Source organism: Peromyscus californicus, unplaced genomic scaffold (genome assembly GCF_007827085.1).
Source record: "Peromyscus californicus insignis strain IS unplaced genomic scaffold, ASM782708v3 Scaffold_9__1_contigs__length_137607984, whole genome shotgun sequence".
NCBI lineage: Eukaryota > Metazoa > Chordata > Mammalia > Rodentia > Cricetidae > Peromyscus > Peromyscus californicus.
The window spans coordinates 9454768-9469187 of record NW_026294617.1 but is presented as its reverse complement, the minus strand read 5'-3'; the positions used below and the strand labels follow the sequence as shown (position 1 = coordinate 9469187).

At 47.8% G+C, this 14420-nt stretch overlaps 1 protein-coding gene across 2 annotated transcripts; it reads left to right on the top strand.

The window, feature by feature from the left end:
• Window positions 1-522: 522 nt before the first annotated feature.
• Cldn11 (claudin 11) lies at window positions 523-14176 on the top strand. 2 transcript variants are annotated; one of them, XM_052730829.1, is made up of 3 exons: window positions 523-931; window positions 4538-4702; window positions 12971-14176. In XM_052730829.1, exons 1-3 carry the CDS (start codon window positions 706-708, stop codon window positions 13201-13203), a joined length of 624 nt encoding a protein of 207 aa, XP_052586789.1. In that variant the 5' UTR covers window positions 523-705; the 3' UTR covers window positions 13204-14176. The 2 variants fall into 2 exon arrangements, with proteins under 2 accessions (XP_052586789.1, XP_052586790.1); XM_052730830.1 differs by lacking the exon at window positions 523-931 and adding an exon at window positions 3783-3942.
• Window positions 14177-14420: the final 244 nt, after the last annotated feature.

The following is a 14420-nucleotide window of genomic DNA, read 5'->3' as shown; positions in this document are numbered from 1 at the left end:
TACGCACCAGGCTTTTTTAAATTGGGCGCTGGGGACTGGGATTCAGGTTCTCGCGTGTGCATGCAGGAAGTGCTTTTACCCACTAAGTCATCTCCCAGTCTTTTCCTGTGATAACATCGGGGTGCTGGTCCCCTCGGTTCCTTAGGGCCATAGGAAGAATTTACAGCTGGAAAGAGGGAGCGAGTGGGGAGTGGGTAGAAGTTGAAGAGGAAGACCCCGACACAGAGACGAGAGAGAGGCCCCAAGAAGAGAGACAACGCTCAGTGAACGCAGCAGGAGTGCGGCGCGCCCCTGACACTCTGCAGGTCTCCATCAGGATGGGATTAATTTACTTTCCAGCGCTGACCGTGCGTGCGTCACCGGCCCCGCGGGGCGGCCTGCTGCCCCCTCCCGGTCCCCTGCTCCCTTCCACGCCCGGTTCCGGAGCCCGGTCCGCGATTGGCCGGCTCGGCCCGGGGCTGTCGCGGATTGGCGCTTGCTGGCCGGGGCCACCGAGTTTAAAGAGGGGGCGGGGGGCGCTGCCCAGCAGCGCTGCTGTCCCCGCCGTGCGCACCTGTCTTCGCCGCAGCTCGCAGCCTCTCCCGCTCCACCTCGAGGGTCCCGGAGCCAGCGGCTCGCGAGGGCGGCAGAGGGCAAGCCTAGGGCAGGCTCTGTCCAGGCCGGCGCAGGAGGCACAGTCCGTGAGGGTCGAGCACTGCGGCCACCATGGTAGCCACGTGCCTGCAGGTGGTGGGCTTCGTCACGAGCTTCGTGGGTTGGATCGGCATCATTGTCACCACGTCTACCAATGACTGGGTGGTGACCTGCAGCTACACCATCCCCACCTGCCGAAAAATGGACGAACTGGGCTCCAAGGGGTTGTGGGCCGACTGCGTCATGGCCACTGGTCTCTACCACTGCAAGCCCTTGGTGGACATCCTCATCCTCCCGGGTAAGAACCCTGAACTCGCAAGGAGCTTCCAGAGGCAGGCTGGGCCAGAAACGGAGGTTTTAGACAGAGTTCGCAGAAGTTTGAGGACTCAGAGACCTCTGGGCACATTTTTGACATTTCCAATCCCACCTTGTAGGAGAATTAGCCCTAAGCAACCACCTGTGCCCTCAGTTTTTTTTTTTTTTTTCTTAAATCTGGAACATGGGATAATAAAGGCAATTTGGCCACTGGTAACACTGGTCAATGGCTTTGAGAACTTAATGAATCCATTCTGTACACATAGTAGGAACTCACTCTTGTTAATTCCTATTACTTCCTCATCCCAGGTTCCCAAGCTAATGGACCAAAGACACAGAAGCCTGGCCCCTGCCTTCTCTGATGGGCTTCTGATTAGAGCCAGTCTGTAGATGTGAGGAGGAAAGATCACAGTACTTGGTGCCTCCACTAAGTACAGGTGAGCCTCTGAGATGGGACTCAGAGCCATCCCGGGAGGTTAGGGTCACATGCAGGATTCTCTGGACGGCCCAGATTAGCGAGTCTCAGTTGGTCCCCTCAGGTCTCATGGCCTGTCTTGTCTGACCCAGCACCATCCCTGCCCTTTGCCCTGGGGTCCTTCTGCAGTGCCACCCCTCCTCTGTTAGGGTGACATCCTTCCCCAGTTCCTCGGAGCAGGCTGCTGGGTATTGAGAAGAAACAGCACCCCCGGAGAGGGGCACTCCACCAGAGACAAAGGTCCGTGCTGGGGTCACTCGAGGGCTTGCAGCTGTGTCCTCGGGTGTGCGTGGGAGGACCGATGAGCCTCCAAAACGCTGGGTGAGGGAGTTTGGGAGGGCGCATCTTCCTTTGTGTCCTATGGGAAAGTTCGTGGAAACAGTTTGAAACCTGTAGCCGGTGGATGGCTTGGGAGGTGGTGAGCACCACCGGCAGACTCCTGCTAGAAATCTGTCACACCTGTGGTTTTACTGTCACTGAGGTGAAGTTCCCCGGCTCCCTCTGACCTTTGATGATGTGTATATTTAAGAGCATAGCCAGGCCTTAAGATGAGGAGAAATCAGCCCTAAAGTTACTGGCCTGGGAGCAGCTGAATTTGTGCCTTCTTCAGAGCATTTGGCTTTCCAGAGACCTGTACCCCTTTGAGAGCCCTAAGTACCCACTCTTTTCCATACAGGGCATTTGGAATTCACCTCCCTCCACCCAGCTCACTTACTGCTCACTTCTTACCTTTATCCCAGGATGCTGTATTGGGAATGGAACCCTGGGCTTTGTTCATGTTAGGCCAGGTCATTACGACTGAGCTATACCTCCACCCCCATTGCATTTTAAGTTCTCTTTGCATTCGTTCCTAGTCCACACCTTGCTTCTACCGCATGGTAGGAGGGCCCAGTGCATGTCAGAGCCGCCTTTCAGCACCCCTTTCTGCATTTGGACATTCCGAAGGACAGGCACTAAGGAACCCTAGTGTGGACTCAGCTTCAGCTAATGCTGACTTTGGTGGACGTGGGTTAGACTCCAGGACCCAGCACTCACGATCTGGGTTCTTCCCCGGGACAAGTTGCGAACCTCAATAAACCCTAGGAGGTCTTCTCTAAAGAATTTAAACCAAACCAGCCACTCATCTTCCAGGATTGCTTGCAGCAGTCAATGGGACCAGAAACGAAGGCTCCCTTTGAAGTAGGAGATGTTCTAGAAAGGGCAAATGTCATTTTCTACTGACAGATGGGCATGGCAGTAGAGATTTCTGACTGATGTATAAATTCCCTTTGTTTCCTTCCCCTGAAATTACATTTCCTGAGCATGTGATGCCAAATGGCTTTTTTTTCAGAGCACATAGGCCATGCTAGGGGCAGGGAGTATATTTTGTAGAGAAGCTTGATTGTTTTATGCTTCCTTACCTTATCCATTGTGTGTGGGTAGGGGCACTCCTCTATCTCCGACTTCTGATTTCCAGACATGGCCTTGGGACTGTAGCACGTGGACAGCCTTGTGCCGTAAGTTTCAGAGCATCAGTTTGAGCTGACTGCTGCCTTTGTGTGGGCCCTGGCTCTTCTCCCAGCTGCCAGGAGGGGCTGAGCCTCAGACTTCTGGGCCTCCTCCTGGGATCTACAAGTCTATGATACCTGATATAGGTTCTCTCATCCTGAAGATGAGCTAGACGGGCAGTGGTCGGAAGAGAGTCCATGTGGCATACCTTGCTAAGGGGCAGTGTTGGTGCTGTGTGTTGGAACAAAAGGGAGGTTGGCTGGGTCTGACATGGGGTCCTGGTACCCGGGAAAGAATTAGGGTCAATTCTTGGCTTTGCCATTAACTCAGCGTCACTCAGGCCACTAGCTCTAACTCTGCCTAGGCAAATTGAAACAAAACAGACAGCCATCATTTATAAGTGCAACACTTTTTGTCTAACGTGGGGAGAATGTTTCAATGAGAAACAATAAATGATGTAAAAATGTAATAGTAAATTTAAATTTCCTGGTGAAATTCTCCTGGTTTCTGTTCAGCTTTATTTTACATAAAGTTGTGCATATTATAATCTGTGTCCTCATCGAGTTCTCACTTAGCATTTTTAGTTGACAGCACAGAGTGGCTACTTTTGCTCTACATTTCTCTTTCAACTCACCTTTTCCTTCATCGATAGTTATGTCATCTGTTATGGGGGCATGAAGACCAAGACAGGGGTCTACTCTACAGGCATCCCCAGGGCTGGAGAGACATCTTTTAAGCCTTGACAGATGGCACCATTAATAAAGCAGGAAATGGAACTTGACCATCTAAGGGGATGGGAGTCACGAGGACAGCAGCCTTGGGATGGGGGAGAGAGGGGTAGTCTCAGTCCTAGCTTGTAGTATAGTCAGGGCTACACATATTCACATCCACTGTGGACTGAGGACAAAATCACCAGTACCCTGAAGATACCAGCACCACACTATGCTGAGTGTGGTGTCTCATGCCTGTAATTCCAGCTCTGGGGAGGCTGAAGCAGGAAGATCATGAGATTGAGAATTGCCTGGACTATGGTGAGTTCCTGTCCTTAAAAAAAAAAGTATCGCCTTGATACAGAGCAATAACATCAGTAATACTTGCTGCCAGTCTTTCAGTGCTTAGCATAGAACATATTCTGAAGACTCTTTGAAGTGTGAATTTCATTGCCAGTGGAGTTAGTTCTATTAGGGAGGAGGAGGGGCCTTATGATTATCGCTCTGGAGACAAGGAAGCAAGATGCAGTAACTGACTCGCTAAGGTTCCGCAGCCCGACGGTGTGGCAGTAGACCGGAGTCAACAACCCGCCATCATAGGTGACCTTTTAGCATTTGAGTGTCTAGGTGAACCTTTAACAAGGTGTTACAGCAGTGTAAGCAAAGGCTCGGCTGCTCCACCGTGGCCAAGTGGTCTGCATCCCTACCTGGCTTCTGTTTCTCTAGCGCTCTCACTGCTCTTGTCACCAAGTTTCTTTAAAAGTTAAAGGTGCAGGGTGACCTTGGACCACACTGATCACATTTTAGGTCTTAGAGGGGACAAGGAGGAGGAAGGTGGTGTTGAATTCCCGAGAGGTGGGACTCAAGAGTAAGAGGACCCCAAGTCTAAGCCGCCCCTTCTGTTCTCTCGTTCCAGGCTACGTGCAGGCTTGCAGAGCCCTCATGATTGCTGCTTCAGTTCTGGGTCTGCCAGCCATCCTTCTGTTGCTGACGGTTCTTCCCTGCATCCGCATGGGCCACGAGCCTGGAGTGGCCAAGTACAGGCGAGCCCAGCTGGCCGGGGTGCTCCTCATCCTGCTGGGTAAGCTTTCTCTTTGGCTCCCCCACTCTAGTGAATGTGAAGGAGCTCAGATCTTGGAGTTGCTACTTCAAGAGAAATGTGAAAAGAAGTCAAGAGGACATCCTGGGCAACAGAAACCCAGAAGCTGTGTCCCTTTAGGTTACATTCCAGAGGAATGTAGACAGGATCCGAAGTTACATCTATGAGAAGAGCTGGTGGGTAACAAAAATGACTACCTAAGGAAAATTGGAAGGAAGGGGCTGTGTGGCGGGTCGCTAGGCAGGATCCACAGTAGAATCCCTTTAGAATAACTTATTCACAGACCTCATAGCAGATCAATTAAACTGGAATTTTCTGGTGATCAAGTCAGGAAAGATATTTTTTTAGGAGGCTCCCACGGTGGTTCTAAACACAATAAGAAATGAGAGCCTCATTAATATCTAACAAAAGGACAGGGAGCGAAGAGCACAAAGGAAAAGGTGTGGGGGTGGTAGACCAGTAGGTGATAGATGAATGTTTTGTTAAGCAAGTGTTCATTAATCAACTACAGCAGGCAGTTGGGTAGGCAATGGGGACCCTGATGGGGAAAAGGAATGTCTGCTTTGGGTGTGTGTAGACACTCCAGGGTATGGAGTCTGGGGAGGTCACCTTAAAATGGCTTGTATGCATTGTACAGGGGGACAGCCCCTAAGTCACACTGGAGGGGTTTCCCAGAGCACTGGACTCCAGAGAGTTGAGGAGCGGTGACAGGTCATGGATGGAGGGGGGAACAGTCTGAACTGGGGTGGTGTGTGCTCATTCAGTTTCGCTGATCATACCTGCACATAGGAGCTTGATTCAACGCCCTGCTGAGGGTCTTGTCTCTTCCACTACAAAAATAAACGCTGGCAAGAAGCACAGGTGTAATCTTAGCCCATGCCAGGTGAAGGCAGGAGGGTCAGAAGTTCAAGGTCATCTCCTTGGCTAATGAGGATAGCCTGGGATACATAAGACTCACTAGTACTCTTTTTCTTTTTTTGAGTTTTCAAGACAGGATTTCTCTGTGTAACAACCCTGGCTGTCCTGGAACTAGCTCTGCAGACCAGGCTGACCTCAAACTCACAGAGATCCACCTGTCTCTGCCTCCCAAGAGCTAGGATTAAAGGCATGCGCTACCAGGGCCCCAACATAAGACTCACTGGAATAGATAAAATACATTGTCTCAAAAAATAGAGATTTTTTTCTTACCTTTCTCCTAAGAGCTCCAAGTGAGACAGGGGTCTAAACAACTGCAGAGTGGCCTGTGGGAAGGAAAGGAACAAGTGAAGTGTGGAGATGCAAATTGTGGGTTTGCTTTGCTTTGTTTCTGGTTTTTGAGTTTTTGGGGAAGCAATGTGTGGTTTGAAACTTCCCAGATGAGTCTGCTTTTCACTTTTCATATATATATATATATATATATATATATATATATTTGAGACAGAGTTTATATAGGCCTGGCTGTCCTGGAACTCCCTATGTAGACCAGGCTGGCCTTGAACTCATCAATCCACCTGCCTCTGCCTCCCAAGTCCTGAGATTAAAGGCGTGCACCACCACCTGGCTGGTTTTTTTTTTTGACTTATTTTTTTCATATATTTATGTGTGTGTGCACCTGCACAGAGGACAGTTGGTTCTAACCTTCCACCATGTGGGATCCAGAGAACAAACTCAGGTCTCCAGCCTTGGCAGCAAGCACTGGCCTAAGTTTTCTTTATCTTTTGAAGGTGGCTTGGTATAGGAAGACAGTTTGATAGCTGAGGAGAGTGAGGTGGAGCTGGAGAGAGGGTGTGCATCTGTCAGTCCGTTTGTCTGTCTCCAGCCAACCTGTGGGTGAAAAGAAACCTGAGCCCAAGGAAGCTGAGCCTTGGCAGCAGCTCACCGTAAGGATGGGATGGATGGAGGAGCTTGAAGTCCAGGTCTAGCCTCACATTTTGATACTGCCTGCCTCTTTTGATTGCTGTCAGATTTATTTCTCAGCAGGTCTCCCCTGGCCTTCGGGTTTCATGTTGTCTTGACTGGATGGAGCTGGCTCTGGAATGTGGAGCTCATTGTCTCAAGGGTGTTATCTGCTGCTTTTCTTCACGTCTTCTCTCCCCCAGCCACAAGGCCCTTGTTTCCACCCTCACGGATGGGTGGGAGAAGCCACAGTGTGAAGGCTCCCTTTGTGTGTAGCTCTGGGTTGTTTTCTGCCACTCATCACTCTCTGGGGAGAAGTTGGTCCTGGGCCCATGCTCAGTCCTGGGGGTCACTGGTGATGTCCCAGCTGAAGTATAGCTGCTGAGCATGAAGTAGTGCTGGAGCTGGGGGCCTGGAAATGGGCAGTGTCACAGCTGGTTCTGATGCGGAAACTGGTCCTGAAAATCTCTTGACTATTTTTTCTGAAGGCTTTTTAAAGGAAAGCCCGCCCAGGAGCTTGATTCTGTGGCTTCTGAAGCCAGAGGCAGTGTGGGAGGAGCAACAGGTGCCTCAGAGCTGGGGAAGATGGAGGCCCTGGGCCCTAACTTTTTTCATCTTGTCGGTTTGAGGCAAACCAACGGCACTGAATCAGGATGCCACTGCCCTCCAGCAGAGTCAGCTGGGGCAGCTACTGCCTCTGAACAGCCATGCTTCCTTCCCAGCTTAGTGAGGACAGCGTGATGAAGTATGGGGAGTATTTAGCGTGGCATCTGGCACAGAGTAGGTCACGGTTGCCATGATTGTGGTTACTATTGGCTAGAGGGAATAGAGAGCCAACCCAATCACGTTTGAGTTCCGCAAGGGTCATGTCCACGCACAGAACTGGAGAGGACAGCCGTGATGTTGCACTTCCAAAAACATCACCTGCATCCTGACTAAATGGAAATGGGCCTCCATAGAAATCAGAATGTGGGCACCCACAGGTGAGATGGTCACTGTTCCCATCATGAAGGGACCGTGACTCCTTGTTCGGATTCGTTCATTCTCCTGCGCTGTGGAAAGCGCTTCAGCTGCGTGTCTCCTGGGGTTGGGCTGGGAGGAACCGGGACTCGCCTTCCTTGGGGACTTCTTTCATCTTTTCTTCCCCCTTTAAACTTCTGGTGGAAAAGGTTGTTTCAGCTGCACACTACTTCAGGTTAATGGTGAAGTGTACTAGAATCAAGGGTGTGGCCACATGGGAGATGAACTGCGTGTTGTGCTTACAGGTTTCCTACCGGGAAAGGGAATCCTGCGTTTGGAAAGAGTGAGGTTCTTAATCCAGAGCAAGGGAGAGCAGCTGGAGAAACATCCCAGACTTATTTACTGTATACACACAAGACCCTAGTCTAAGTAAAAGTCCCTCTGGGTAGTGGAAATGATGAGGCATCTTTGTATGGCAGTGAGTCTGCTGGTAAACAGAGGCCCTAGATGCTGCTGTGCGAACACTTTCTGTGATTGTTCTTAAAAAATATATTAACAAGTGCCTGGTATAGAGGAGAGCAACTGGGGACTAGCTTCAAACCCTAGCAACACGTACACAAACAATAAATAAGAATAAAATTAAATTTAACAGATAACCGTGAGACTTGTTTTAGAATGCTGTAGGAAACAGTAGATGATGATGTGTGCAGTAAAAGCAACGAGAAGAATGTCAGTGTTGAAAGCTGGCCAGGAAAATAACGGACTCGAATATTCCACTGACTTGATGAGTGCTAGTTTCCTGACTATCTCTGTGTGGGAGGAGCATGACCTCTGCCGGCTGCTCCCTTAGGTCATTGCTTTAGGAAACAATAGGCAAGAAAAGAAAAACTCAGGCTTTTCTAGATCCATATGGGAAAAGAACAAATAAATATGGCTGCACAGCTCACTGAGAAAGAGATATTACTTTCCCTTACCCTGCGCCCCATTCCCGTATGTAGGCTTCAGACTCACTATCCCAGTGCAGTTCAGCTCGGCTTCCCGGTCGTCCTTCCACTTTTCCACGCGCCGCTGCCCAAGGCCTTAGATGTTCCTGGTGACTATCTCAGTGCACCGAGGAGGATACAGTCAGAACAGCTCAAGCAATTTAACCGTGCTTTAAAAAGTCCCTTCAGTGCCTAGTATAGACGCGGGAAGGCCTGAAAACACACGCACACGTCATGGAAGAAGAGATGCAGGTGTCTGGGGAGTTCCCCACATCTGGTGTCTTTTTCTTTCTCTATTTTTCTCTTGTTTGTTACCTGAAAACTCAGACACATCTGCATTCATTTTATTTAACTTCATCCTATCTTCTTTCCCTGTGTGTGTGTGTGTGTGTGTGTGTGTGTGTGTGTGTGTGTGTGTGTGTGTGTGTGATGTGCTCCTGAGAGGGTATGTGGAGGACCTAAGCTGTCCTCTATCACTTTTTGCCTTATCCCCTGAGACTTGGAACGAGGCTGGAAGTCAACAGGTTCCAGTGATCTTCCTCTTCTGTCCCCTACAGTTCTGGGGTTACAGACTCAAGTGGCTATGCCCAGATCTTTATGTGGGTACTGGGGATTTGAGCTGAGGTTCTCATTGTTGTGCAGTAAGTGCTTTTACCCACTGAACCTCGCCCACATTTATTTATTTTTCTTTTGCTACTTTTTAGTTGACACCTAATAATTGTACATATTTAAGAGGTTGTGTGCATCTCATTTACTTAATTCCTGAATATTACCATGTGTTATTTAACCTCTAAAAAGATGGGAAGATAGACTTAAATTTCCCTTTTGTAAACTATCTTCCTAAATACTTTGTTTAGTTAAGATAGATTAGGAACTTTTAGCAAAGATGCATCCTTTCAACTAAGGGACACATTGTATTGCATTATTTGAAAATTGTCCCTAATACATGCCAACGTTCTCACTCTTTAACAAGGAGGGGATTTTATGCATGGGAGGGCCAAATCCGTGTGTGTCTGAATCGCTTTCTTCCCCCCCTCCACCTCCTCCCTTACTTAGCTTCTCTTCCCCTCAACAGACTGCAGAATCCCACTTCTTCCTGTGCAGGTTCGGAATGTATGGATTGAGGGAGTAAGAAATCTGAGTGCAAAATTGCTATCTTGTCTTAGAGACTTAATTTAAAAACAAATTCTGACCTATATAAAGAAGGGAGGCATCGGGTTGTTTATCTTTCTTTACCTTATGGGTAACTGTGACTTTTCATAAAAACCTATTATTTTTTCCCAGATAACAGGACCATTTCAAACTCCGGTTTTTGGGGGATGGGATGGTAGGTACACAGATGGAAACAGGCCTAGTGAGCCTGTGCCTTTGGGAAAGCCAACAGTGGCTGTGGTTTTTCACTCTTCCAGATTGGTCAGTGAGGTGGTGACTTGGCTTGTATTTCCTAACTTGACTGGTCAATCAGCTCCTCCATGCCCCCTCACCTGCCCAAAGCTACTGCTGAAATGGAGTATATTCTCTATTCTCCTTTGTTTGTGTCCAAACACTTTCCCTTTCGAGTTCAGCTGGGGTCACTGCAGGTCAGCCTCTAGTTCCCTTTCCTGTGGTGGTGGCCTGTCTTTTCTTAACGCTTTTGATGTGGCTCACCTTTGGGTGCCACAGGAATTCCACCCGAGTTTGTGCATCTGCTGGGAAGGAAGGGGCCCATTTGCCTTGCTTTGCAGGGGTTATGAAAGCAGCGGGAGATTTTAATGAGGTAAACTGTGAGTTTGTGACTCTCATTGTGTTACAGTCACATTCAAGTTTGTGGTTGGGGTGTAGGCAGGGGAAAGTGGGACCAAAATGAGACGACCTTTCATTCATCTGTCTGTCCATCCATGCATCTGTTCATCCATCTGTCTGTCTTTTATTTGTCCACCCACTGATGGGTTCAGTTCTATGTGGTCACTATATAAATGTATAAGCATTCTCCTCTTCTCTAGTGAGTCACATACAGTAAATCTAACAACTTCTCTAACACATGCAAAGTCAGCCATCATCCGTGGGACAGGAAGCCTGGCTCTTCCTAGCTGCTTTATCTGTGTTTAGGAAATAAAGGGATGCTAAGTGCATTGGAGACCATTTTTGGTCTTGCTGTTTACAATCTAAAGCTAATCTGAATGTTCCTAGTTTTCACAAAGGGGAGGAATGGTATAAGCACTTGTATGCATGAGTGTGCATGTATGTTCTATGTGTAAATACAAAGTAGCCCAAAAGGATAACACTTAATTTGAACCATGGAGTGCTTTGAAACCAGTTAGCTGTTTATGGGATGGACTGGCTGTATTGACTTGAGTCAGTTGTTTGGGAACGAGACCTTTTTCCTTACGCTTCTCACTCCTTTGCCTGCTCCTCTCAGTGTACCTGGGCAGGAAAAGCTTTTGCTGATGGCTGGTGTGTCCTTTCTGAGGCTAGGAATGACCTCTTTTTTGTTGTGTATCAGGGGGTGCATCTTGTCATTGTTAATAGAACTGTTGTAGGCTACATGGTAAATGTGATGAGATCATTTCAAATCTTTCCAAATGAGTAAGACTTGAATCCTTAGTTTACAGTTGACATTAAAGAAAGACTGTATTTCCTCTCCGTGCTCAGATAGTGTAACTTAGAAAGCTCGTGTAGAAACCAGAAAAATAGCTTGGTGCGTTGAAAGCCACAAGGGCACCCCAGGAGACAAACTCTGGGCTGGCGGTGTGGTGCTGCAGCTTGAACTGGTCCATGGTTTTTAGGATGCCAGCTGGAGATCTCGTTGTTCTGATTAGTGTCATGTTGGGCAACTCTAACCGGCCATCTCAAGTTAAAGTTTTTACTAAAATTTCTGTCCTGCTGTGGTTGAGAGAGGTCAGACTATACCAAAGGGAACCGTGGGGTTTTGTTTCGAGCTGTGTTGTCCAGTAAAATAGTCATTAGATACATGTGGCCATTTGAGTGAAAATCATTAAAATTAAAAAAATCAAGATTTCAGTCTCACTAGCCCCATGGCATAAGTGAAACGACCCTGTGTAGCTTGTTGCCACCCTATTTGGTAGAGTGGTTTAAATGTTTAAATTTCCTTTAAAAAATCTGGACTACCGAGAAGGCTCAGCAGGTAGAGGCACCTGCCTCCAAGCCTCACAGTTTGAGTTCGACCCTTGGTACCCATATTGTGGACTCTGGAAACTTGTTCTCTGACTTCTACACATACCCTGCGACGTGTGTGCTCACTTATACACATACTCACATGCAATAAACAAATTAAAAAGTAACGAAAAATTAAAATCCTTGAATAGAGGAACTATTTTTACCCAAAGAACTGGGTAAAAACTTGATCATGAATGACACCACACAAACTTAGACCCTTGCCTGGTCCTCTGTCAATACCTAGCAATGCTCACTCCAGCAAGAAAAAAGTGATAGCTCACCCAGGTCTTTGTAACGTGGATCTACGAATTCAAGAAAATGGTGTGGAAAACTGAGATGGGTATCTTCTTGTTTCTCATTTTGAAGAGCCTGATTATTTACTCATTCAGCCAGGAAACTCTTGAGCTGTGTCTGATGCTGAGCTGAATCTTGAGTTTCTACACATTAATAAGGCATGGGGTGAGGGCTAGACACATAAAGCCATAAGTCTAATATGATAAGTCAGTATGATAAGAGAATTGTAAATCTAGAGAGCTGGGGATGAGGCTCAGTCAACAGAGTATGCCTAGCAAACTGTGGGGTTCCATCCCTGGCACCCCATAAACTGGTTGTATTAGCTCGTGTCTGAAACCCCAGAACTCAGGGCATGAGATTCAGGGTTATTGGCTATAGAGCATGGCTTCTTTTTTTTTTTCTTTTTTTTTTTTTTTTTTTTTTTTTTTTTTGGTTTTTCGAGACAGGGTTTCTCTGTGTAGCTTTGCGCCTCTCCTGGAACTCGCTTGGTAGCCCAGGCTGGCCTCGAACTCACAGAGATCCGCCTGGCTCTGCCTCCCAAGTGCTGGGATTAAAGGCGTGCGCCACCACCGCCCGGTGAGCATGGCTTCTTAATGAGTGCAAGGTCATCCTGGACTATGCGTTCCTTGACTTGAAAAACTCAAAACTACGGCAGCAAACACAGAAACGGAACCTGAACTAAAAGTAACACGTGTAAGTAAAAACAAGTACTTGGGTTCGGGGCTTAAACGATTATATTAAGTCTTTATAAGGGTGTTTGCCTCAGCCGCCTGTTGAGAAAAACAAGGACCAGTCATTGAACACAGCCCATTTTAAGTCAGCTCATTCCACCGAGCAGAGGTCGCCAAAGAAGCAATGCTTTGTGTATCGGTGTTTTCGGAGGAGCGCATTGGAAGGGCGTGTCTGTGGCGTGAACGAGCCTGCCCAGCGCACTTGGTGTGTGACGGGTGTGCCCAGTCACCCTCTCTCCCTGTCTCCCCAGCTCTCTGCGCCATTGTCGCCACCATCTGGTTCCCTGTCTGCGCCCACCGTGAGATCACCATCGTGAGCTTTGGCTACTCGCTGTACGCAGGCTGGATCGGAGCTGTGCTGTGCCTGGTGGGTGGCTGCGTCATCGTCTGCTGCTCCGGGGACGCACAGGCATTTGGAGAAAACCGTTTCTATTACTCCTCTGGCTCCAGCTCGCCAACGCATGCCAAGAGTGCCCACGTATAAGAGGGCTGCTCCGCTGCCCACCGAGGTGCTGGGCCTGGGGCCCTGGGTTTCCTCCGTAGTGGGGAGAAGCCCATTTCTCTGCCGGGCACTGAAGCCAAAGGTGTAGAAAGTGTCCCGCCTGGCGGTTTGCAGTCCTAACAACCCATCCGCCCCACCACTTCTTGGTTCTTAAAAGAAATCTCTAGCTCAGATAATGCCCACATAGTTTTCTCCTGGTGTTGACCGCTTTTAGCTCTTTCCTTGGGCATTCCATTGTTGTTGATTAAAAAAATATTTTGTTTCTTTCTTAAATTCAAATATCTTGGGAACATTGCTGACTTGGGTGTGGATTGGGAGAGAGATAAAAGACACTTTTCAAACGGTTACTGATGACAATGGAGGCCTCATAGAGACACAGCTGTTTTTTCTTCCCCCTTGAGTTTCAAGGTCACTTGCATATAAGAGATAGAAAATGGGAACACGGGTGGGAGGGACTCCTGAACGTTCTCTCTGCGGGAATGCTTCCCTTTTATAAGTTGTGGGGTCAGGACTTTTTTTTTAGTTTGTGATTTTACATTTATCTGTACATACTTTTTCAAGATCGATCATTTTTATAACCATGGGTTTCCTGAAATTTTCAACTCACCAATATGAAGGAAATGAACCACACAGATTTTAATATGCAGTAAGTAACAGTACGAAGATTATAACTTTAACTGCCCGTCCACGATTTCCAGGTTTGTATGCTGTAGGTTTTAGTTCTACAGTTGTGTATGCTTCAAATTAACACCTTTTAAAAGCTTTTCTCGCCCTCTACCTCTGTCTCCATTCTGTCAGCGATCTTGAAGCGATGCTGTTTAACATAGATTGTACTGTTGAATTTGGCTAAACACTGATGGTCTGTCGGGATCCGAGACTCTAGACACCCCACACAGGCTTGGTGCATTTTGTTAAGGTAAAATCTGTGCAATAAAATAACAAAGTGTCTCCCAAACTGGTCTTTAGTCTTCTGTTGTATTCAGAGTATCATCTGATTTAAAACAAAACAAAACAAAACTCATCAAATTAATTTCTGATCACAAGCTAAGAACACATTGTTTGGGGTTGGTGAAGTGCTTACTGCTGAAGCATGGGGATTTGAGTTCAGTTAGAGTCAGCCAAGGGTTGGTAGCCCCAGTACCCTCTCTCCTCTCTCTGGCTCTCTGCGTCATGTGCTGTGTAGTCAGGAGGATCCCTGG

Excerpts from the sequence above, each read along its gene's own strand:
- Cldn11 (XM_052730829.1), top strand. The coding sequence starts at position 706 with ATGGTAGCCACGTGCCTGCAGGTGGTGGGCTTCGTCACGAGCTTCGTG. Across the intron at positions 932-4,537 it reads GGACATCCTCATCCTCCCGG|GCTACGTGCAGGCTTGCAGA; the intron begins GTAAGAACCCTG and ends CTCTCGTTCCAG. Across the intron at positions 4,703-12,970 it reads GGTGCTCCTCATCCTGCTGG|CTCTCTGCGCCATTGTCGCC; the intron begins GTAAGCTTTCTC and ends CTGTCTCCCCAG.